Source organism: Arabidopsis lyrata (genome assembly GCF_000004255.2).
Source record: "Arabidopsis lyrata subsp. lyrata unplaced genomic scaffold ARALYscaffold_3, whole genome shotgun sequence".
NCBI classification, from domain to species: Eukaryota; Viridiplantae; Streptophyta; class Magnoliopsida; order Brassicales; family Brassicaceae; genus Arabidopsis; species Arabidopsis lyrata.
In genome coordinates this window covers 14,825,550-14,851,498 of record NW_003302553.1, presented here as the reverse complement: position 1 = coordinate 14,851,498, position 25,949 = coordinate 14,825,550, and the positions used below count along the sequence as shown (strand labels likewise).

Below are 25,949 nucleotides of genomic sequence, written 5' to 3'. Positions count from 1 at the left end.
AATGTCATTGAGGGAAAGGAAAGCCGCCGAGAAGAAAGCGCGAGATGAACAGATAGCGATCGAGGCCGCTTTTGGACCCTTAAACCCGCCCGAGGTGACCGTTAATCCCGAGGTGTCGGTCGATCCCATGGGATCGGGGGCTGGCTTGACTGTCGCTGTGGCTTGTCCTGAGGTGCCCGAGGGTATCCCGATTGGGGATGTCGCTAACCAAACTCCCGAGGCAAGAAATGCACTGGTGGTTGGTCTGCCTGCTGGTGGGCAGGCCAAGTCTAGGGTGAAGCGTCCCCGAGGAGAACATTCTGGGGACAGGCGCAAAAAGTCGAAGAGAGCTCACAGCTCCCCTCGGCCAATTTACCAGGACAAGGTTGCTTCTGCCAACCTTATTGCTTCCTGCGCCTGGCCGCTGCTTCCCGCCCCAGAAGGCTTGGTCGAGGCGGAGCGGTACGGTGAGGCCGCGGCCAATTTCTTGAAGGTACGCGTTCGAATCCCTTTTCGTATAAGGTAGCCTTGTTTCATGCTTAAACGTATCTATCACTTTGCTTTTCAGGCCTTCTCCTCGATGAACACCATGGTTCATTCTTACGATTCTGCAGCTCGTGAGCATGCAGCGGCCCGGGAGCAATTCGAGGCTGCTCGGACTGAGGCCGAGAGAAGGGTTGCCGAGGCGGTTGCAGCGACACGGACCGCCGAGGCGCTGATTGTTGCCGAACAGGAGGCAAGGCGAAAAGAGGCCGAAGAGAGTGTTTGTGTCCATCGAAAGGCCGAGGCGGAAATTGAGAGGCTCAGGCGCCTACTTGTCGAAGAGAAGGCTCTTCGCGAGACCGAGGTGGCCCGGGCGAAGAAGGCTGGTGAGCGAAAGATCGCCGGGGAGTTTGTCGAGAAGGTCAAGATGACCGAGGCGAAATTGGCTGAATTCGACAAAGTCTCCGAGCGATACATATACTTCTCTCAAGCGAAAGCCAACGCCGAGCTGATTGAAGCGCTTGAATCCGGGGGGAAGGATTGAAGATGAAAAGCTCGAGGTCGCCAAATGGAAGGAGGAGTATGGGGATGCCGAGGCTGAGTACGCCAGACTAGGGGCCGAGCTCCTTGGAAGCCTGAAGGTTCCTCTGGTATCTCCAGACTCTGCTCATGATAGCCTGGGGAATAGGTCGATAGAAAGCGATGCGGTCGATGTTAGAGTGATCGATCAGGCGGGCACAAATTTGAACTCCGAGGCCGCACAGGTTTCAGATGAAGAGAGAGACGAATGAGCCCGAGGCATTCCCTCATATGTTTTTTGTTTCAAGTTTCCTCTTGTAAAAACTTATACCTGGATGGCTTTATCCGATTGAATGTTCTTTTTAAGTGTTTGACTTGTTGTTTGTATTGAGTTGTTTCTGAGCCAAATCCGGATTATTCATTGAGAAGTTAATCTTTCCGAACCGTGACGAAGAATAGAGTACCAGTGTTAAGGTAACTGGGTTTTTGCAAATGTGACGTTAAGAAGTTAATTCTCCCGAACCGTTTCAACTTCTGAGCTGAAAGTGAAAATGGATCGTTCACCAGTGTTAAGATAATTGGGTTTTGGTCACGTGGGACTAATCTTTATTGGTTGCGACCCGAGCTGATATAGTCGATTTCCAGTGCTTAGAAGCGAACTGGGGTACCAGTGTCGAAGTTAACTGGGTTTTCTGAAGACAATTTCTTTATGGCAAGATATCTCCCACCGAATTGTCTTGAATGCTTATATAGCGCGCTGTAACCGAAGCGGTGAAATGAGCTCTCTGTTCGTGGACGTGGCCATCGTCCGAATGAACTGTTGGCTTTGTGGGTCGATAAGGAGACCGCAAAGGTTCCCAAGATGAATTTTGGGATAGATGTCGAGGTGGATAAAATTGAAAATCCGAAGGGTAAAAACTTAGAGAATTTGAAAATTTTAGTGGGAGTGTATATGTATACGGACCCACTCCCCCCCCCCTTTTTTAATTAGGGGGGATAGCTGAACTCGTCCGAGGACGAGCTGCCTACGTACCCTTTTCAGGGATCAAGCCACCCCGTAGTTCAAGTACATGCGTACCTTAGGTTCTTAGCGATAATATTTCCTTAGATGCATTGCGTTCCAGGATCTGGGTACCGCTTTGCCGTTCATACTGACGATTTCGTAGACGCCGGGACGGATCACTTTTGCGATCGTGTAAGGTCCTTCCCAATTCGCGCCGAGCTTACCAGCGTTCTGTTCGGCGGTATTCTGGAAAACTTTGCGCAGTACGAGATCTCCTTCGTGGAAGCGGCGATGCTTAACGTGAGAATTATAGTATCGAGCCATTGCATTTTGATAGTTCTGCATACAGATCAAAGCCGAATCTCTTCTTTCGTCAATTAAGTCCAGCTCGTCCAGCATCATCTGAGTGTTGGAATTTTCCTGCTCGGGGAGAAAACGTCTTCTTAGTCCTGGGATCTCGGTTTCGGTGGGAATCACACACTCCGTGCCGTAGACAAGGGCGAATGGCGTTTCTCCTGTGGCCCGCCGCGGCGTGGTTCTGTGCGACCATAGTACTCCTTCCAATTCGTCGGCCCAGCGGCCTTTCTTCGCGTCGAGGCGCTTTTTTATTCCGTCGAGAATCGTCTTGTTTGCCGCTTCGGCTTGACCGTTTCCCTGAGGGTACCGAGGCGTAGACTTGCTGAGGCGAATTCCCCATTTCTCGCAGAATCCTTCGAACCGAGCCGAAATAAACTGCGATCCGTTGTCTGTAACGATCTCGTAAGGTATTCCGTGGCGGCATATGACGTTTTTCCAGACGAAGCTCTCGACCTGCGCGTCTTTGATGCTGGCGTAGGAGTCCGCCTCGATCCATTTGGAGAAGTAGTCTGTCAGTACAAGGACGAGTTTCTTCTGCTTGGAGTTGTGTAGAGGTCCAATGATGTCCATGGACCATCGCATGAACGGATAAGGCGAAGTGATGGAAGAGAGGAGCTCGGCGGGTTGATGAATGGTTGGTGCGTGCCTCTGGCATTTGTCACACCATTGAGAAAACTTCTCGCAGTCTTTTACCATTGTCGGCCAAAAATATCCGTGGCGTTTGATCTTTATAGCTAGGGCTCTTCCGCCGGAATGGTTTCCACAAGATCCGCCGTGTACTTCTTCCATGACTCTCCGAGCTTCATTTCCTTCGACACAGATAAGGAGCGGACCGGAAAGTCGCCATTTAAAGAGTTCTCCGTCGATCAGAGTATACTGAGCCGCTTTGGCCTTAAGCTTCCTAGCTGCCCATTTTTCAGTAGGAACTTCTCCATCGGCTATGTAGCTTCGGATGGCTCTGATCCATTTGGCGTCGCTTCCGTATTCGGGCTCGGTTGTGTCCGTAGTTTGCTGGCCTAGCAGTTCGATGTCCATTTCTTCCGGTTCTTCTGTCTCCCGAGCTGTTAGAACTTGATCCTTGCTATTCTCTTCAATGCTCGGCTTTTCGATGAATTCGACCGGTATGATTCTCTTCAGATTTGGGTCGGAGGTTGAAGCTAGAGCCGCTAAGGCGTCGGCTGATGTGTTCTCGCCTCGCGGGATTCTGGTTAACTCAAACTCTCCGAACTATTTCGCCAAGTCTTGCGTGAGAGCAAGATACTCTTCCATTCGTTCGTCGCGAGCCGCGTATTCTCCATTAAATTGATTAGCCACGAGCTGGGAGTCGCAAAAGGCTCGCAGCTTGTTGATCTTAAGTCCCCGAGCCAGCTTAAATCCTGCTATCAGCGCTTCATACTCAGCCACGTTGTTAGGCGCGTCGAAATTTAGCCGAAAGGATTGTTCGAGGATTTCACCCTCTGGTGATGCTAGGCGAATTCTGACGCCAGAACCTTGTTTTGAGGATGACCGTCGACGTGGAGGATCCAAACAGTGTTGGGTGACTCTTCTCGGGCGTTCTCTGTTGGCAGCTCGATGATAAAATCGGCCAGGACTTGAGATTTCGCGCATGTTTTGTTCCTGTATTCGATGTCATACTCGCTGAGTTCTACTGCCCACTTGGCCAGGCGTCCCGATTGGCTCGGACTGTGCAGGATGGTTCAGAGTGATACGGGCGCCATGACGACAATTGAGTGAGACTGGAAATATGGCCGTAGCTTCCGAGCTGACATTACTACGGCGAGGGCGAGCTTTTCAGTTTGCGGGTAGCGTGTTTCCGCGTTGGTGAAGGTTTGCGAGACATAAAATATCGGCTTCTGCTCTCCTCTGTCTTCCCTTACTATGACTCCACTTATCGCTGTATCCGAAACTGCGATGTACAGGAATAATGGCTCGCCCGGGACTGGTTTTGCCAACACCGGTGGATTAGCCAGATACCTCTTCAGTTCCTGGAAAGCCTCTTCGCAGCGATCGGTCCATTTGAACTTTTTGTTTCCGCGCAAAGTATCGTAGAAAGCCAGGCATTTATCAGTGGACCGCGAGATGAATCGGTTCAGGGCTGCGACTCTCCTGGTGAGACATTGGACTTCGCGCTTGTTCTGTGGTGAAGGCATGTTCAGTAGAGCATCGATCTGCTTCGGGTTTACCTCGATGCCTCGGTGAGTTACGAGATATCCCAAGAATTCTCCCGACTTTACCGCGAAACGACATTTTGCCGGGTTGAGCTTCATGTTGTGCTTGTTGAGCTGGCGAAAACAGTCGCGTAGATGGGCTATGTGATCGCTTTCTTCAAAAGATTTGACTAACATGTCGTCGATATAAACTTCCATCGTCTTCCCTAGCTGCTCGGAGAACATCCTGTTGACGAGTCGTTGATACGTTGCGCCAGCGTTCTTGAGTCCGAAGGGCATGACTTTGTAGCAGTAGATACCTCGGTCAGTGATGAAGGCTGGCTTCTCGCGGTCGTTGGGGTGCATGAGGATCTGGTTGTATCCCGCAAAAGCATCCATGAACGATAGCAACTTATTTCCCGCAGTTGCTTCTACTAAACGATCGATATGTGGGAGCGGAAAACTGTCTTTGGGACAAGCTTTGTTCAAATTGGTGAAGTCGACGCAAACTCTCCACTTGCCGTTCTTCTTTTTAACTACGACAGGATTCGCTAACCAGTCTGGATATCTTGCTTCGGAGATTGAACCGATCTTCAGGAGCTTTTCTACTTCGGCGTTCACGGCATCTGCGCGATCACGACCCAATTTTCTTCGCTTCTGCTTGATGGGCTTGAAAGATGGGTCAACATTCAGCTCGTGGCAGATTACGTCGATGCTTACCCCAGGTAGATCCTCAGCCGACCAGGCGAAGGTGTTGATGTTCTCTTTGAGGAATGAGATGAGCTCGGTCTTGATTTCCTCGGTTAAGTCGCTGCCAATTTCCACGCATCGTTCAGGCCATTCGTCGTCGAGGCTAATGGAGATTACAGGATCCGAGGTAGGCTTCTTCTCCTCGCGCGCCTCCTCGATCTGTAATTGCTATTACTGTTTAGATATAGCCTTCTCTTCACTCCGGCCAAGTTTTGATTTTTTGTGATCGGTTTCAGCCTTCGCTTCAGTGACAGGGTTTCGGAGTTTGTGTGCTGCCATGAAACACATCCGAGAATTTTTCTGACTGCCCAGATCGTTTTCACGCCATTGGGGGTCGGGAATTTGACACACATATGATATGTTGATGCGACAGCTCGCATTAGATTTAACCACGGAGTTCCCATTATGACGTTGTAGATGGTAGGTTGATTGGTGACTGAGAAGTTGACTATCTTTGTTACTCCGCCGGCTCGGACTGGTAGTTGGATGGTTCCAAGCGTCATCAAAGTTTCCCCTAAAAATCCGAGGACAGGCCTCGGGGTCGGAATCACCTGTGACATGTCGATGTTCATTTGTCGGAGCGTTTCGCGAAAGATTACGTCGATGGTGCTGCCGGTGTCAATTAATACTCGGTAGATATCATGGTCTCCTATCGCTAATGTGACGACGATTGGATCTTTATGAGGCATGTCGAGCCCGTTTGTCTCGCTTTCTTCGAATGTGATCACGTCGTTAGGTCGATCGAAGCGTCTTGTCCAGTTGCTAGGCGTCTCGGCTCGGCGTTGATAAGCTTTGATTGCCGCTACGGTGTCAGGACAGTATGGCGATCCACCCATTATGGTGAGAACCTTCTGCCGCGTACCATCTCGGTCTTCGTCTTCCGTCCCCCGGGTTCTTTTCTGAGACTCCTGGTTCCTTGGTTCGGGGTCTCTTCCCGGGTTGGTCTGCTCGGGCTCTGGCTCTGGCTCGAGATCCTTAAGAGTGACGTTCGTCCCGAGCTCTCCAGCTAGGAATTTGGTTGCTAACTTAGCTCCGAGGCTTCGGCATCTCGAGGTATGGTGGCCGAAAATTTTGTGGTGTTCGCAATATTCTTGATCATTGCTCGGTGGCTGATCCCTTGTCCAGGTGAAGGACTCTCTTCCTCGCCCACGGCCTCGGCCTCTACCGCGGCCACGGCCTCGGGGCGTGTCAATCTGGTAGTTATGGTATCCTGCGAAATTGCACCCTTCGTGATGCGTATACGTACCGCTCTAACGCGTCTTCTTCTGGACCGGAGGTGTCGCTTGGGCTTTCTCGGTTTTCTCGGCTCGGGGCGCCTGTTTCGTTGGCTCGTGCCTCTTTGCTAGCAGCGCCATCTCTTCTTCGTGGGCGACGAAATCCGAGGCTCGATGCAGCGCGTCGCGAATTGTTGTCGGTTTAGACATATTCAACTCTTTCCTGAATTCTGACTTGTACCAGAGAGCTTTCTTTAAAGCCAAAAGAGCGGCTACATCTGTAATTCCTTCGACCTTGGCTAGCGTCGATTTGAAGGTTTTAAGGAAATCTCTTAACGGCTCGGTGGGCTGTTGAGACAGGGACCACAAATCCGCGTCGGAGGTTCCGGGGTCGATGAGCACGGAGTATTGCTTGAGGAACAGTGTCGACAGCTCGTCGAAACTGTCAATCGAGTTTCGTTCCAATCTTGAAAACCACTCTAATGCGGGTCCTTTGAGGTGTTCCACGAACAGTAAGCATAGACCTGCATCCTTTTCCCCGGGCTTGAACCTGGCTCGGGTCACAGATATCACGAACGATTTAATGTGGCACTTCGGGTCGGTTGATCCGTTGTAAGAGTCGATTTTGAACTTTCCAAGATTGGACATCGTCGTTTCGGAAATTCTTTTGGTGAAAGGCGTATTCCGAGATTCTTCCAAAATTCGGTCGATGTTCGGTGCGGAGGATGAAACGCTATGTATCTGGGTTTTGACGAGCTTCATATCAGCTTCTGCCTTGGCTAGGGAGGCTCGGATCTTGCTTAGCTCGTCTTCTCTTTCGGATTCTTCGGCCCACCTTATGTTTTCCTCAGTTTCTTCGTCATCAGTAAGGTCCGTTCGCTCGGCGGAGTTAGCTCCGGCTCGGGTGCGCTCGTCTTGCAAATCATCTGGCTCGTCCGTCACGTCCACTGTGTTTGGCTCGGTGGGATCATCTTGGTTCTCGCGTCTGGCAGGGTCGGCTCGGGTTGCGACTCTGGTGTTGTCGGTTGGTGTCGCGAACGTGAGTCTTGTTGGGTTGATGCCAGGCAAGTCCCTCCGAGCTCGTGGCGGCCGAGTCTGGAAACGCGTGGTTTTTTGTTGCCCACGTGTTGCGATTTCGTCGACTCGCTGCGCCAAGGTTTTGTTAGCTTTCTCTTGGTCGTCAGCTTTCTTCTGGAATTTAACCATCAGGTCTTTCAGTTCGGCTAGAGTCGCTATGATCGTCGGATCGGCTTGAGGATTCTGAGGGTTCAGAGGGTTCGGGTTCCCTCCTCCAGCTGGTGGTGTCTGACGACCGTCTTCGTTCATCGTTCTTTTCGGTAATCGAGTTATGCGTCTTAGGGTAAGAGAATTCTAAAGTATCCCCACAGACGGCGCCAAACTGTGGAAGTCGAAACTAACACAATCAAGATTTGTCTAGGGTTTTAATTTAGAGATACGATTTGCGAGAATTCTCAAAGAACGACAGAATCAATTGATACCAAAGATGGTGTTCTTGATATTATTAAGGAAAAGATGACTTTGATCGTACAAGAGTTTGATCGTAAAGAAAAAGATGTTTGTGCTGTGAAAGCTTTGCGTAGTGTAAATTCTAGAGCGATATTGCCTGCTTTTTGTGAGAGCCTTGAGTCTCTATATATAGGGATGGTAAACCGCCTCTCCAGCGATATTCTCGGAAGATTTCCGTTTATCTTGAAGTCGGCTTAGAATATCGCGGATTTTGGGATAGTTTCCTTATTCTTCGGAGTTTCTTGGAAGATTTCTTGATTTGAGTTGATCCTTCGAGATTCTTCCTTATCATTTCCGGGTCTATCGGAAATGATCCTTCTTTTTCGGAAATGACGCTTTGCTTGGAAATGGTACTTTGAAGACGAATATTTACTAAGTCTTTGCCTCGGGTGGTTGATGATCCCGCCTCGGGTGATTCGGAGACTTCCTGGTGTTCGCCTCGGATAAACAATGTGACGTTATGCCCGAGCCGAAATATTCACCGGGCTCGGGTATTCGTAGGAAGAACGGGCTTAGGAACCCGAACCGTGGATGGGTTCGGTCGTTCAGACGTCAAAAAGAATCGGCTCGGTTGACCAAGTTGGGCTCGGGTATTGGATTGACGGGCTCGGGTACCCAAGTTGGTTGGTAGTCCCGAACCGGCAGTGAGGATACCCGAACCGATTCGTGTGGGATCCCGAGCTGTTTAGTCAGAGTTCCCCGAGCTGATTTGGTGATAGGTCCCGAGGCGTTATGTCTTAGCTCGGACTTAACGCGGGTGAAATCCGACCCCAACAATAACCATGACATGAACATTTATTTGAAAAATATTGGAATGATTATTTGAATTAAATAAATTTCGTAAAACTTATATTTGATGATGTTTTTATGAATTTGAAACTATTTTATTGTATAGAATTAAGAAAATGAAAATGAAGATAGTGGTCTAAAATTTTGATTTTGAACTATTTTTTTTTATTGTAAAAATAAACTATTTAATTTTTTAATTTGTGGTGGAAGTATTGAAAATTTATGTATTAAATTTGTGTGGTTAATTATATATATATATATATATATATATATATATTAATTTCTATATACGCTTCCAACACATACCCATTTCCTAAAATTTCTAAAAAAATCGTTTCCACGTTTCCAAACGCTTCGTTTCCGCGTACCCGCTCTTGATTCCATGGAACCTAGGGCCCTGGGTTTGGATCTGAACCGAACTATTTAAATTTCACTAACTAAACTAAATCGGTTTAAATAGTTTGATTCCATGTGAGTCTACGTCCGATCTTGGCAGAGAATATGTAGAAACAACTGGAAAAGAGATTCGATGTGAGTCTACGTACGTCCTATGTAGTACAAATTTTGAGTACATTATTTATAAAAAAAAATTGGTTTGTTTTTTTGGTTAATATTAGCAAATAGCTAAATTCTACACAAAAATTAAGAAACTAACCATGTGTCAGATTTTTTTGGAAACTAACTCTTTTTAATGTGGGGTATGGGTAGCACAAATACCAAATTATTCCTTTGAAATTATTGAAACTAACTAATTATAAAAATCAATACATTGAATATATATACAAAATATTTTTATATTGAATATTGTATATATTTTTTAATTATACAATATTATAAATGATTCAATAACATAATTTTCTAAATATTAAAAAACTAATTTTTTTTCTTTTTAATATTTATGTTGGTCAACGCCGGTCAAACTGGTCAATGCCGGATTCCGGCGAAAAGTGTACCGGAAAAAAATGTTCGTGATGTTGGCGACATGACTACATATAGTTCGTATATGTGGGGCATGCGATACATATAGTTCATGTAGTTTAAGATCCATTATTAAACTTTGCATGTGTGGTCATGTCTTCGCGGATACTTCGTGTAGCCAACCATCTTTTTTCTTAATTACAACACAATTCAATTATATAGAGAAGACGAGACTTGCAACGATAATTAGAATTATAATTCCAGTGTAAAATCTGACAACGGCGATGATGGTGAACAAGAAGGAGGAAGTCGCAGTGAAGGATCAAAAATATATAAATAGCAAAAATTACAAATTTGGGTGAAGGTGGTGTTGTCGAGATTCATTAACGCATGAGGTTATAGATCTAGTAGATGCGGTGGTGGTTGAGGTCAATACAATAGTAGTGGCCACCGTGAAGGAAATGGTAGCAGAAGAAGTGATGGTGGAGAAGATCCGATAAGAGACAAGAACTTTGGCAGCGGAGATAAAGAAAGAAGATAAACAGATGCTGATAATTTATTAAATGACATGTATTAAATAAAAATAACACGAGATTTGAAGAAAAACACTAAAATAACTTGAAATTTGTGAAAACTACAGTGTTTTCAGAAAATATAGTCTGTCAAAAGAAACAATAGCTTGCCATTTCAGAAAATATAGCGTGTTGAGAAACAATAGCATTTCATTTGAAAATAAATAGCATGTCATATGAAAGAATATCTTATTAAATAAAATAATATCATTATGATTTTGTTGGAACATATGTAGATGTCGATAGAAGAGAGTTTGATGGTTGTTGATTAGTCATTATGTGAATTTGATTGATACTATGTGAAAGAGATGTTGATGTCAACGGTAGAGTGAGAGCCTTTAAGGTGTTGAGATCAAGTCACGATAAAAGCAGAGGATCCGGTGATGATGGTGGTCGTTGTGAGGGAGGTGGTTATGGTGGCAATGACTGTAGATATAGAGATGACGGTTTTTTTAAGAAACATGAAATTTTTAGAAATGACATGAATCAAATAAAAATAACGAAAGAAACAACTTGTAATTTGGAAAAATCTCATGTATCTTTGTAAAATAGCATGTCGAAAGAAAAAATCGCATGGCATATTGAAAGATCGTGTGTAAAACGGAAAGATACCGGTGCCTCGAGAAAAAATACACAAATTCTGGAAAAGTAAAACTTGCGAACAATGGAGATATCTTCGGCGGCGGAGTTCCAAGGAAGAAAGTGAGATACTGTTAGCACAAAAATTCGACGAGAAAGATAAACTAGCAACATAAATCCGGTAGAGATTAGGCGTAAGATAGAGAATCAAATAACACGGAGAGAAGTATGACCGCTGATGGGAGAGAGAAACCGTTATGAGGAGGGAGATCGAAGGCAGAGATTCAATGAAAGGGAGAGACAAAACCATCAATTTTCTGGCGAAACTTCGGACTATAGATTGAATCGGAGTTGTTCTGGCAAAGACGATCACAAATTGTGTTTTTGGATGAGAGAGAAATGAGAGGTAGAAGATGAGAAAAAGATATTTAAGTAATTTTATATGCTCATCCGACAAGATACTGTACATCATGGCTATTTTCTTAATTCTTTTCTTTTTCATGGTTAGTTTCTACATATTCCCTTGCTTTTTTTTGGGTTTGTCTCTTGCTTTTTGGTTAAAAAGTAAGAAAGATCTTGTCCTCTACATTATTTTCTTGCAGATAAAATTCCCACAATAACATCACACGTCAACTCAAAACCAACTTTTTTCTACGTTAAGGGATCCCGTATATTGAGGTGTCGACATCAATTATGTCCAACCAAGTTGTGGTTTTAAGACACAACTCTTGCATGAAAATTTACTTGCTGGCTTTGTCGATCTCATTTTCATGACAAGTTAATTCCCTCACTTGACACTCCCCTCGATGATCTCCCATCAGCTTCACTCGCATATGTTGAGTAGAAGTCATCATCTCCTTGTTCTCTCTCCTTCATCATATCTTCTATCTTCTCAACAGCCTCTCTTATATCTAACCTTTTCTCCACATCTACTTCACAACAACTCAGTCCAATTTTCAAGAGTTTGAGTATATGTGCTTCACAATTGCTTGTTGTCCCCATTTCTTGATCAAACAATTCCTGTGTCCACTCTCCTTTAAACATCGACCTCACCCAGCTGGCTAGGTCCTCCTCGCTTTCTTTATCGATTTGCGGGAAACTTTCAGGTAACTTTCCTGTAAGAATCTCCAAGATTAGTACCCCGAGCCCCCAAACATCGGTTTTCTTGGTCACACGGTTTTGTTTTAAGTACTCTGGGGATTTGTAAGCCACCATGAGCTCTTGCGCGCTCTCTTCGTTGATCATTGGGATCAAGCCATAGTCCATAAGAAGAGGCTCAAATTTCTCACTGAGAAGAACATTAGATGATTTTAGATGACCATGAGGAGCCATTAGGCTAGGTAGGTTTTTGTTGAGGTATAAAAGTCCCCTTCCTACACCTTTCACAATATTCAATCTTGTTGGCCAATCCAAGCTTGGTTGCCCTAAAGATTTATGACCTAAAATTATACATAGAACAAAAAACACAAATCATAAGCAAAAAATGATTTAGTAGTAGTTTTTGCTAATGAAAATGTAAAGAGAGAAAAGCAAATTATACCATGTAGATGAGCAGCCAAGCTTCCATTCGCAACAAAATCGGAAACAAAAAGCTTTTCCTCTTTTTTATAGTAATAAGCCACAATGGGGAGCAAATTCTCATGGTTTAACCTCCCCAACCTCTTCATGTGTTCTTGGAACTCTTCAATTCCTGCCTTATTCATATGTTTAAACCTCTTCACTACCATCACTGATCCGTTCGAAAGCAGTGTCTTATACGATGCTCCGAAACATCCACTTCCTAGAATCTCTGCCGATGCTTTCAACAAATCTTGCAACTCAAATTTTCCCTTGTCATCCCTCAAAAATGACAATTTTGTGGTATGAATCATCTTTTTTGCAGCGCGGTTTTGTGAATGGTAGCTACTTTGTCCCCTTTCACTTTCTTGGATTCCAGCTCTCATTTGTAGACTTGATGGTCCAGGTTCTGCTGACAATAGTGGTTGTTTCTTAGTTCGTCTCCGGTAAAGGAAGATGATCAATCCAATAATTACGAGTAATGCAGCCAGTGCTGCTATCGCTACAGCTACAATGTACAAAAATTTAAATGATTTTTTCTTGGGGCTTGACTTAGGCTCTGGGGAAAGAATGTAAGAAGAAGTACACTTTGTATCCAAAGGTTTCCCACATAAGCCTTTGTTTCCTGCCAAAGAAAAAAACATGGTTTTCTATATTTAAAAAATAATTATATATTGTGGTTTGTTTAGACTTATAACAAAAATGAATAAAATTGGTTCACCTTCAAACAATTTTGAATCCATTGTACTGAGAATATTTGGGATTTGACCTGCCAATGCATTGTTTGAAAGGTTTAACATGTGTGGTTGATGTGTGAATTCCGGTATTTGTCCAGTGAACCGGTTCCCGTCAAGTCTAAGCTCTAAAAGCTTAGGACTTTTGACCAAAGACGTTGGAATTTCACCACTAAAATTATTGTTCTCCAGATGGAGTTTTTTCAACCACCCCATCCCATCAAATGCATCCTTAGGTATCTTTACGTCGAATTGATTGTTTGACAAGTAAAGTGATTTCAAAGCAACAAGTTTTTTGAACTCTGGAAATGGACCTCTAAGTTTGTTGTTTATGAAGCTAAGAGACCTTAGAGACTTCAAATCCATCAACGCCTCGATGTCTATAGAGCCGGAGATCTCAAAAGTCTCTAGTCGTAATCCCCAAACAAAGCCTCTATCACACAAGACACCAGTCCATTTGCATGGAGGATTACTTCTATTCCAGCTCTCCAAAGCATTTGCTCTCCCAATAACAAGAGAATTCTTGAATTTCAAGAGAGATTCGGTCTCTGATAAGCCATGAGCAGCCACGAAGAAGATAGATACAATGGAAAAGAAGAGGAGACATGTGGATTCCATAACCAGTAAAAGAAGGCGCACGGGAGGCGCGCCCTCTAAAGGAAGATGCAAGGAGAGTCTCTGGAGATGACCAAAGACGACGATAATCTGAGATGGGATGAAATGGCAGAGGAGCGAAAGAGAAAGAAAGAGAGAGAGAGCAAGTGATGAAGAAGAGAGGTCTGTATCAAAGCATACCAAGAATAGACAAACACAAGAAATATTTGTGGTCTATCAAAAGAAAGTTTGTGTTGACGAAGTCTTTGTTTTTGAGAAAGTCACTTAGAGATATATATGTGGTGGAACTTTAGACACTTCCTGTTTCTATGGTGTTTTTTTTTTCTTTTTTGATTTACTTTTCTTATATTTCCTTCCACATGGATGGGAATAATAGACTAATATGGTTTTTCGACGTTGAACATATCATGCATGAGGTTTGTAGCCAATACAATATATATAAACCATCGACATATGAATGTCATGTGTCAAAACGTTTTAAACATATTGAAGTGGCACATGCATGTAAAAAATTGCAGTTTACATAATCAACTATAAATCTGCTACATTCAATAAGTACTAAATAAAATAAGTAATATCTTATATGTTTAATTTTTTTTTTAACATAAGTAAATAAGTAATATTTTTTTAAAAAAAATATTTTCTTTTTAGGGCATAATGAAATATGAATATGATGAATTATAATAATTATTTTTTTACTTATTAATATTATTTTCTAAAATCAAAAGATTCGAAAATTTTAGAAAACATCATGTCACCCGTGAACATATTGTCTATGGATTAGCATTCTAGTTGGCAAATCCCTTGCTCTTGACACCCCTTAATTCGGGTTCGAGGCTGCTCACTGACAATATTTGAGTAATTTTTATTTCTTACATCTTCAATATAAAATTATGATCCAGGTAAAAATAATTTCTGGGTCCGCCACTGGAAAGGATAATTCCTGGGTCCGCCACTGGAAAAGAGTAATGTGTTTCGTTTAGTAAATATTTTGTTATTGATGAAAGAAAGTTACATATGCGAATACAATGTATAGAAGTTGGATAAGAACTAGATAAAAATAGAAAGCATGAATGCTAATGAAAGATGTGTATAAATTTACTACAGTTTTAAGTTACCACCAAACACAGCTCGAGATATGCAAAATATTATCTCAGTTATAAAATAACAGCATTTCCTACAACAAAAAGAACTAGAAAAGACACGATGGAAGGCAACAAAACATAACCGAAAAGAGAGTTAAAAAGCTGGTTGTATCTTGCCTATTTGCTAATATTGGCATATATTTCCAACGCCTTTGTAACCCAATATCTTGCATTTATAACCAAATTGTAGAAATCCTGTTTTTTTTGCAAGAGTTTTTGGAAATGGTGAAGATGGTAAACGGTGAGCGAAGAGACGAAAGCGTCGCAATTGCTATCGATCGAGACAAAGGAAGTCAGGCTGCATTGAAATGGGCTGTTGATAATCTTTTGACACCAGGAGAGACTCTTACTCTTGTCCATGTCAGAGTCAAGCAAACCCTTGCTAATAATGGTAATCCCTTAATGCCCATTTCTACATTTTCTAATCAACTTTGTTTCAAATTTACCTTTGAATAAAACATCATAATGTTGATGTAGGGACTCAACCAAATAAGTCTGGAGATGACGTTAAGGAATTGTTTCTTCCATTCCGTTGTTTCTGCACTAGAAAAGACGTGAGTTTTGCGCCCTTGCGCCCCGCTTGATCAATTTGTTTGAAGTATTATCGTGATTCTCACATGAAAACATTATCTATCGAAACTATCACTTAAAAACACATAAATTTCTATTAATATCATTAGGTTAATTTATTCGTTAATAAGTAATTAGGGAGAGGGATGGTCAAAAATGTTAAAGATTGAGAGTATTGTTGACAGATAAATTGTGAAGAGGTAGTATTGGAAGACGATGATGCTGCAAAAGGAATCATAGAGTATGTGCAAGAGAATGCAATCGATATTCTAGTACTCGGTGCATCTAAGATGACTCTTTTAAAGTAAGAAGATATCTTCTTGTTATTTACTCTTCTTGTCAATACAAAAAATGTCTTATATTTAATAAATGTGTGTGTGTTGCGATAGACGGTTCAAAGCGGTAGATGTTACAAGCGCAGTGATGAAAGGAGCACCCAATTTCTGTACAGTTTATGCAATCTCTAAAGGTAAAATCTCGTCCGTTAGATCAGCTACCTCTTCACCTCCTCCACTTTGCACAATACGTCCACAATTACCAGCTCGGGCGAGCAATGCCAGCAACAACAACTCCAGTCCTAGAACTGAGAGAAGGCTTCAATCAGTGGAAAGTACACAAGACGAGATCGAGATGATCAAGTATGTTTTGATCCTGATAATTTACCAACATGCTTATGATATTTTATAATCTTTTGCATGCAACTGAGTGATAATAATATGAATAGGTGTCCATATTTGAGAAAAGAATATGATCAAGGGACATACCAAGCCTCAGTGACAGACTCCGACTTATCGTTTATGAGTAGTGATAGGCCAAGCGTGGATTGGTTTTTCCCAACGTCTCGCCTCTCGGTTAGTTCAGAGTTTGAAGACAACCGAGACAGCTTTGCTACATCCTCAAGCTCATCAGATAAGCAGTCCATAGATTTGGGTTCTTCTTATTCTGCATTCTCCACAAGTTCACAAGAAAGTGGGAGACTCTCCTCATTATCAATGCATAGCCAGGTAAATTAAGAAAACTAATTTACTAATCACATTTTTTCATGCCTTAATTAATATTTATTGATTACTCTATAAACTTTTACAGGATGATGTAGAATCTGAGATGAGAAGGCTAAAACTAGAGCTAAAGTATACAATGGACATGTATAGTAGTGCATGCAAAGAGGCAATCGCAGCTAAGAAGACGGTATATATAACTACATACATACATACATATACATATATTCTTGAAATAATCATCCATTTATATGATGTTAAGACATGAATCTATGTTTTTCCAGACTACTGAGTTACACAAGTGGAAAGAGGAAAGAAAACATAAACTAGAAGAAGCAATACTTGCCAAAGAAGCAGCGCTGGCAATAGCAGAGAATGAGAAGGCAAAGAGCAGAGCAGCTATGGAAGCATTAGCGGCAGCTCATAGAATGGCAGAAATCGAAGCTCAAAAGAGAAAGCAAATCGAAACGGCAGCTCTGAGAGAAGTCGATGATAACAATAAAGAAATGCATTCTTTAACTCATAGTGATAGAATGTATAGAAAATACACGATTGAGGAGATTGAAGAAGGAACAGAAAATTTCTCAGATAGTCACAAGATTGGAGAAGGCGGTTATGGACCTGTTTACAAGGGTATTCTAGATTACACACCAGTGGCGATAAAAGTTGTGAGACCGGATGCAACACAAGGAAGATCACAGTTCCAGCAAGAAGTGGAAGTCTTGACCTGTATAAGACATCCAAATATGGTTCTGCTGCTTGGAGCCTGCGCGGAATACGGGTGTTTAGTCTATGAATACATGGCCAATGGTAGCTTAGAAGATCGTCTCCTTAGACGAGGCAACTCTCCAGTGCTTTCATGGCAGCTAAGATTCCGCATTGCAGCTGAAATCGCCACGAGTCTTAATTTCCTTCACCAGCTAAAACCAGAGCCACTAGTGCACCGCGACTTGAAACCAGCAAACATATTACTTGACCAGCACATGGTCAGCAAGATCTCTGATGTTGGGTTGGCTAGGCTTGTCCCAGCTCCCTTGGTTGATGACATCGCATCACATTATAGAATGACGTCCGCTGCTGGAACATTGTGTTATATTGATCCAGAATACCAACAAACTGGTATGCTTGGAACCAAATCGGACATATACTCATTCGGGATTATGCTCTTGCAAATACTTACAGCCAAGCCACCAATGGGCTTGACAAGTCAGGTTGAGAGAGCAATTGAGGAAGGAAATTTTTCTGAGGTACTAGACCCTGTTGTTGCTGATTGGCCACTTGAAGAGGCCTTAGTATTAGCAAAACTCGGTTTACAATGCGCAGCATTAAGGCGGAAAGATAGACCTGACCTGGGAAATGTTGTGTTGCCTGAGCTTAAAAGGCTCATGGATTTAGCAGAAAAAAACATGCTTATCACGTAAAAGCAGCCGGAATAACAGCCAAACGGACAATCTAGCATCCACAACTTCAATCCAAGTAAATACATCAAAGCAAATAAAACTTATTTTCACTTCAAATTATATGGAAACATGTCTTGATTACTAAACCATCTTCTTTCCTCTTTTCTTTTGTTTTTATTTTCAGGAGATAATAAGCGACCAATCTCTCAACAAGTATGCATATGATGAGAGTTGCAATAACAGCACAACATCTTGAGGAAAGAGTAGGGTAGAGAAAACAAGTCGAGGAAGAACCGAAGAAGGAATAAGGAAAACTCATCATCATGTTTTTATCGTGAAAAGATGAAGAATCCCCTAGTCAAGAGGAAGGTTTGAAGCTTAATACAGATCCATATTCCAACGAGAAGTCGATTACTATAAAGATTTGTTTAAAATTATTTGGCAGTCCACTTTCTAAGAAGATTTGGTCACCATAAAAATTTCTAAGATTCATTCTGTTGAAACCTGATTCATGCAAGTAAGAGCAAAACCACTGTTGAAACTACCAAGCCATCCCAGCCTCAAACTGGTTAACTTAGAATATAATCATATACCTTACGAGCTCTGCAAATTTCATCATTATCTAACTTGTTGACAAACAAAGAGCTATCGTGATTCGAGATCAATGAGTACATTGGCAAGTACAAACAAGCATTTCTCTAAGGAGCGATGTTGTTGTGTCTCATGGCAAGAGAGCACTTACAAGTAGAGCGAATTTGCAAACATAATACCTCGTCGCAAGCTCTCGCTAGTAGCAGCAAACTTGCTCTCTAAACTGCTTTCTCCAACTGCATCCGCTGCAGCTCGAAGCTGAAGAAATTTCCAATCAAAGTGTCATCAGATTTCCTAGAGGTTTACAGAAATGTAATACATAGAGTTTGGTGATGTTACCTGGTTCAAAAACTCGTCGAGCCTTCTAGCACTCCTAATGATGCTACCCTCAAATATGTCAGTCATTTGAATAATCTCTGCAAAGCTCGCGCCCTATCAAAGAGAAACAATCGAGAATATCAAATTTCTGTTGAGCTCAAGATCCAGGAAGGAACAAGTAGCTAGCAGAACAAATTGACATTCAATGTTAATAATACACAAGTTTTACTTAACAAGTTTGAAGTATATTACTCAGGTTTTCATTTTTCTAAGCTTATAAGACATAAAGAGAGCTCAAAGGTTTAATATCTCCATGTCAGCCTCACACATAGTAGTCGAGTTAGCTAGAGTAAAAGATTACGATAAAGGGTGGATCTACAGACTTGGACTAGTGGGTAAAGGTGGTTCCGGAGAGTTAGGTATTCTATCGAATAATTCCTTGGTTCTACTGAGAAAATAGGGTAATTCTTGACACATGATTATCCACAGAAAGTACTCTCATGTTTATATATCGTCTGTTAAAAAAAGTTAATACCAACCTTTGACCAAGAGTAGATAACATCCATCAGGAAAGGCCTGATGGTGGATTCCACATACTCTTCAACGTCAATTTCCAGTTTGCATTCATGTTGTATCTGGCATCACCAAAACAATGAAGATTCCAAAAAGTAATAGCTCGGGCAGATAAATAAACAAGCTTTTAGCTGGGGAATTAAATTACCTCCGCAATTTTCCGTGCGCTATCTTGGAGCTGCTGCAATGGTTTAGTAAGTTCATTCCTTAAATTGACCTGTTCATTTGATTTATCTACAGGAATGAAACAGCTTGCAAGGGCTGCTACTTGGTGATGATCCAGATCATTAAAAGTACCTGATAGGGATTTTAATGTAAACACAACACCATTATATATAGTGTGATACAACCAATAAACACTGCCACAGTCATCTAAAAGGCCTAAACTTAGAACTGGGTAGCCAAGTCAGTTTTCATACCATTAAACATCAGTTCAGTGACAAGCAATTCATCCCCTGTGTCTATCAAGCATGCAGCTCGTCCCTTTAACTGGACGACGCCGTCCGCATCAATGTGTCCAAGTTTCTTTAATACCCGAGATCGGTTCTTAAGCTCATCTCGAAACTTTTGGAGCTGCAGAGATAAAAAAAAATATGCTATAAGACACTAGAGGGATGAAAAGAGATCTTAAAACTATAGCAGAGTCTGGTAAGCAGTGAACATTCTACAATGTGTTTGTTTTGTGTAAGTAAGAGAGAGGGATGAAACGTAAAACTTGTCACCCTGTTACACTATTCCAGTCTATACTGAGATAAAGAAACAAAAACAAGAAAATTTAAAGCAGCACAAACAAATTGGATCAAGCATAATTTATCATGCCATGTAAAATTCTACTGAAAAAGAGATATTCCTTGCAGATAGAACACTCATAAAAAGGATTCCATGCATGATTTATTTATGGATGAGCAAGTACGTCATATACCTGGGAATCACGCATTTTTGATTTGAGCTGTTGAATTTCATAATTCACCTCCGCCTTCCTCTGGAAACTCTTTATTTGTTGATCATCTTGAGACTGCAACACAGAAAAAATGAGACGATATAAATATTGAAAAAAGTGCTTTCGTTCTCAATATGCTTTTCACAAATAATTGTCGTCATTTCTTTAAATTCAAAGGCAAAATAAGAAGCTAAAGGAATACTGCACGCAGCAAGACCTTGTGCATCGGATGAGCAAGTAACTTCTGCTCAACTTCTTCAATATGGCTGACCAGATCCACTATCTCTGTATCTTGAATATTCATATCCTGTAGATTATTTTAAATCCAATGAGACCTGAATGTCATCTTATGCTAATTCAGTAGTTCAAAAATTGAAGCCTAGCATAAAACACAGTATGCTATACGAGATGGATGAGTCCTAAGTCATTTTTAACAGCTTAAAAAGAAACCTTGACTGGATGGAGTTTTGGGAACCCTAGAGGGAAGCGACTTGACAACTCCTGTACTGCAAGTAATATACTCTGTCTTGCTTCTACTGGCCGAAGATCAGAAGGAACGGATATCCTTAGTCTGCTCAAAGCAGAAATTAAGGGTAGCTGAACAGGAACCTAATTACCGCAAAAGCAAAATTCTCAAAACTCCAGTACTCATGCAAATAGAATAACATGCAAGTCCAGTGACAATGAAAATTTGCTCACCACATGCATCTCGCCCTTTTCCCCAGAACGGGGAGGACATGGCTTTGGCTTGGCACCATTTTCACTAAAACCAGTAGAGCAATGAAGCAGAGTATCTACTATATATCCGCCACCAGTTCCAACTGAAGATTTTTTAACGACATTAACTACAACTCCCCAGCCCCATTCTGTGCCACCTTCTCTTATCTTAACCTGCACATAAACATTTGTCCCAGTAAGTTACTGTGAAGCTCCTGTTGTTTCAAATACTTACAGTCATATACAATACATTCCCACAGAATAATTGCTTTTAAATTTTTGAACTAAGTACCAAACCATGAAAGAAACTTTTTTCATAACATAGAGGAACAGTGTGATGAACAACCCATGAGCATTCATCTTTAAAACATTAAATGAAGGTGATTAACATGTAACGATCTAGGTACAACCTACGAGAATAGCTAGAGAGGAAAAAGTATTGAAGAACTTGGTTCCTAACTTTCCTCGTCTGATAATAGATGAGAACGTATATGAGTTTATAATCAGTAAATCATTAATAACAAAGAAACGAAACTACCATTTGCAGGCTGCAGAATGGAATCAATGACTCTATATCTCTAGGCTTTGATCAAGAATCTGAACTTAATGTATACTTACCAGCCGACCAGTATCAAGAAAACAAAGCACCCTTTCAGGCCTTATTATTTCTGACATAAGTTTCTTTTCATGTTGAGCTATGTCAAGTTGTAGCTTATGGTATTCAGCAACCTCCGCCTGCGAATAATTAAAGAAGTGAGAACAGACCAAAATAATCTTACAGACGTCATATTAGAATTTCCTGAGAGCACCTCTCCAGAAGCATTAAGGATGGCAGCTTCCTCTTCAAGTTTGGACACTTTATTCCCAATATCCGGTAAAGCCTGAGGTTGGAACACCACCGTAAATTAGCATTAAAAAATTGAAGATAAAATTAGGAACATCCAACAGCTACCTTTTCATGCTGGAATTGATGGAACGAGTGCCTTATAACATGCTCAGCAGTAAATTGTCCTTCGGCACGACTGAGTAAATTCAAAATTGTGTAGTAACTCAGCCTAAAAGTACTAAGCAAAGGGGCTGGTTTGCCCAACATCATGTCCCTGAGTGTATTCATCTCCATCTGTTGAATAACACAAAAAAAAAAAAAAGAAGGGAATTATTTTGAACCAACCTCTTCGAAGACAGTATAAACTATAAAGGCTACTATTCTTTGGTGCATATAATTTTTCAAAAAGGCTGTGGTATATTTTTATGTAACATAACCATATTAGGCAGAGATATATCGGGATCTTCTTGGATGGGAATTTACTGGTTTCCGGTAACTGATGTAAATTACATTCAACCAAAATTACTTATAAATTACCTGTTCATCAATCATAATAATGCAGATGCCACGTTCGTCCTTTCCACGGCGTCCAGCCCTGCCACTCATCTACAAGCATTCAATATAAACAGCCAATTACTACAATGTCATTTTGTGCCATTTAATTAAAATCACCACTAGTATCAACAAACTACCACCCACCTGGATATATTCACCAGACCCAATGTACCGATGGCTGTCACCATCCCACTTCTTAACAGCAGTAAACACGACAGTTTTTGCAGGCATATTCAAACCCATAGCAAACTGATACAGCAGCAGCATTTTAGCAATAATCATTAATTGGCACAACAGAGAGTTTAACATCAGTTAAACAATTGAAAAAGACAATCTAATTCCAAAACACTTACGGTTTCTGTGGCAAAAAGCGCTTTCACAAGTCCTTCCTGAAAAAGAAGCTCCACTAATTCCTTGATGACAGGAAGAAGACCAGAATGATGGACAGCAATACCACGTTGGAGCAGTGGCAACATCAGTTCAATGGCAGGTAAGGATCTATCCTCTTCATTCAAGCACTGCATTGCATTATTAAACACCTGTTCCACAACCTCTTTCTCTTCATCTGTATTAAAATCGAGTTTTGACATTGACAATGCATGCTGTTCACACTCTCTTCTACTGAAGCTGAAGATGATGACTGGTTCAAATTTTCTATCCATGATCATCTACAACAACAAATAAGTGTCAATATATAACTTGTGCCTTGATACTACACTCTTGGTACCATCTCAGAGCAGTAAAGTAAAAATTCAAGAGCAGAAGTATGAGGTGTGCTCGACATCACAAGCTGCAACATAGGACAACCATAAACAATATTCATACCTTGACAATTTTGTAAACATCAGAATCACCAGGGCCACCGCCACCTTTAGCACCCCTACCACCAGATTTGCCATTCGCACTCTTTTTCCCATCAACAGATTTCGGTTTTGGGAAAGTATCCTGCATCTTAACGAAATTGTCCTCCCGAAATTGCTCATTATCATCAACCACTAGGTACAGTCCACTCCCACCCATAGGAAAAGCATAATGCTGCAGAGGAGTTGGCCTAAAATCTGTGTACACAACATGGCATGGCTGCTTGTGCAAATAACATATCCATTCCGCGAATTCAGTAGCATTCGACATAGTGGCAGAAAGGAAAACCATCTTAATAGCAGGTGGCAAGAAAATAATACTCTCTTCCCAAACAACTCCTCTTTCCCTATCCTTCATATAATGAATCTCATCAAAAATAACCCAAGCAACCTCCTTTAAAACTTCAGAGCCTCTATAAAGCATCGCCCTCAAGATTTCAGTTGTCATAACCAAACAACTAGCATTAGGTGAAAGAGTAACATCACCAGTCATCAAACCAACATCTTTAAACTCATGCTGCAACTCTCTATACTTCTGATTACTCAAAGCTTTCAAAGGAGAAGTATATATAACTCTCTGCTTATCTCTAAACGCCATTGCAATAGCATACTCAGCAACAGCAGTTTTACCAGCTGAAGTGTGAGCAGAAACCAAAATCGATTCTTTTCTCTCTAAGCAAGCAACAGATACACTCTGAAAAGGGTCAAGCTTAAAAGGATAGGTCTTGGCCATGTCTCCATTGAAGACAGGATTATCAAGCGTCCCATGAATCGTCTCTTCTTTCGTTGGTGTGTAATCATTGGGAACAGCAACTTCATGTACACAAGCACGTATAAGGCTTCTACGCTTCGTTGTTGGTTCTGGCGTCGGAGTTTCATCGGAAAGTTTTGAGCTTTCCGATACTTTTCTTTTGCCGAGAGTCTCTGGTTCTTCCATTTGGGCACTCATAGATTTCTCCAACAAGAAAATTTGTAATTTGCAAATCTTTCACAAATCGGAATCAACTGGACAGAAATTTAAAGCGGCAGAAATTTAGGGTTTCGCACGGTGGTGGTCGTAATAACGGCGGCGGCGGGAGCTTTGTTTCGTTGAAGTAAAAACGAAGAAAACGGGTTTTTGTTGTTTTGGGCTGTTTTTTTTTTTTACGGAGTTTTTAGGGTTTAAATTAATTGGGCTCACTTTCAAATCCGTTAAGGAAAAGCCCAATTACATTTTTTTCTCGCCCATATGAGACCACTTTCATCTACATGAGACATCTATATTAAAAATAAATCAAAAATAAATAAAAAAATACTTTTTTAATCAAAAAAGTTGAGACATTTTGATACAAGTTTCTCATTTGAGACATTGTGAGAAACTCTCTCTCTCATACACATGTCACTCCTAGATTGGTTTAACAATTTCCTTTTAAATTTAATTATTCTAAGATTTATAATATCAATTAAATAGTTTATAAGTTTTTATTTTTTATTTTTTATTTTTCTATAATTCATAAAATAAAATTATCTATATATCAAGCTCCATTATACAAGAGTTTAAATTTTTTATTATGATTATTTTTAATTGATATTAGTTAAGGTTAATATAAATATAAATTTCTATTTTTAGTTAATAAAATACTATAATATTAGAAAATAAATATGAGATGAATAATCTGATATTTTGTCAATATTTTGATATTTTTATAAATAATGTGTTATCTTTTGTCATTATTTACAAAATGTCCAATATAATTAAAATCTATTTGATAAAATGATGTGTAATTTTAATCATATTGTTTAATTTATATATCTTTATTATGGTTTGATATGTTGTTTAAAATTCAATTTATGTTAAATTGTGGTTTTAAAAATATATTATTTATAATAAATAGTACTATTAATTAATGCTTTTAAAATTATTAATATTCATTATATTATTTACTTCTATAGAAAATATAATTATTTAGTTTGAATGACTATATTTAAGATATAATTTGATGTGTTTAAAAATATTATTAAAAAATAAATTTAATATAAAAATATAAATATTATATTGATGAGACATCTATAGAGATATCTCACCAATGGAAGTAGAATTTTAGTGTGAGTTTCTCTAAATAAATTAAACATAAAAATATTAATATTATATTTGTGAGACACTCCATGGATGTCTACCATTGGAGATGCTCTGAATATTTAGAATGGTTTTTTTTCCAGCCAATTGAGCCCAATTGTTCGATAGTTCGTTGTTGTGTATTACTATTTATTATGGTTCTGATTGGTAACGTATATAATAGTGGAACGGCATTTTTTAATGTGTTAATCAATCATGAAAATCTGTATAATATTAAAAATAAATACAAGTAAAAATTTATTATGCAAATAAATTAGTATATAGTTGTGTATGTCACGAAAATATATTCCGCCATTCTATAAATGTATCCAATTAGCATAAAATTTGATCATGCGATTTTCATTCTACGAATTTTCGGTTTTGATCGGGAACATTATATAATCGCATAATGATATAAATTACAAAATGAAAACTCGCATAATAAAAACTTGCGGAAAAAATGCTGCCCCTCATTCTCGATTAATAATATAGATGAAAAACAAAACTAAAGATAGAAAGAGAAAGAAGATTTATATGAAAAAAAAAACATATAATGAAAAGGTTATATACTTAAAAAAATTCCTACTTCAAGCATTTGTTCCATCCGCTTTCCTCATT

The 25,949-nt window shown here is 40.5% G+C and overlaps 3 protein-coding genes across 3 annotated transcripts; 1 reads left to right on the top strand and 2 right to left on the bottom strand.

The window, feature by feature from the left end:
- Window positions 1–11,301: 11,301 nt before the first annotated feature.
- On the bottom strand, window positions 11,302–14,004 carry LOC9321892 (pollen receptor-like kinase 2). Its single transcript, XM_021032255.1, has 3 exons — window positions 13,116–14,004; window positions 12,378–13,019; window positions 11,302–12,276 (listed from the first exon to the last, which is right to left on the bottom strand). The coding sequence occupies exons 1-3, from the start codon at window positions 13,744–13,746 to the stop codon at window positions 11,606–11,608; spliced, it is 1,944 nt and encodes a 647-aa protein (XP_020887914.1). The 5' UTR covers window positions 13,747–14,004; the 3' UTR covers window positions 11,302–11,605.
- A 734-nt stretch (window positions 14,005–14,738) lies between these two features.
- Window positions 14,739–18,337, top strand: LOC9319813 (U-box domain-containing protein 35). The gene is made up of 7 exons (XM_002885779.2): window positions 14,739–15,279; window positions 15,366–15,442; window positions 15,644–15,762; window positions 15,848–16,096; window positions 16,183–16,462; window positions 16,545–16,646; window positions 16,741–18,337. The coding sequence occupies exons 1-7, from the start codon at window positions 15,111–15,113 to the stop codon at window positions 17,875–17,877; spliced, it is 2,133 nt and encodes a 710-aa protein (XP_002885825.1). The 5' UTR covers window positions 14,739–15,110; the 3' UTR covers window positions 17,878–18,337.
- A 121-nt stretch (window positions 18,338–18,458) lies between these two features.
- Window positions 18,459–24,398, bottom strand: LOC9319812 (DExH-box ATP-dependent RNA helicase DExH10). The gene is made up of 16 exons (XM_021032253.1): window positions 23,202–24,398; window positions 22,730–23,044; window positions 22,521–22,625; window positions 22,359–22,427; window positions 21,948–22,115; window positions 21,805–21,876; window positions 21,614–21,730; window positions 20,978–21,169; window positions 20,729–20,887; window positions 20,496–20,585; window positions 20,261–20,353; window positions 19,758–19,911; window positions 19,487–19,635; window positions 19,305–19,400; window positions 18,787–18,879; window positions 18,459–18,705 (listed from the first exon to the last, which is right to left on the bottom strand). Exons 1-16 carry the CDS (start codon window positions 24,183–24,185, stop codon window positions 18,595–18,597), a joined length of 2,967 nt encoding a protein of 988 aa, XP_020887912.1. The 5' UTR covers window positions 24,186–24,398; the 3' UTR covers window positions 18,459–18,594.
- Window positions 24,399–25,949: the final 1,551 nt, after the last annotated feature.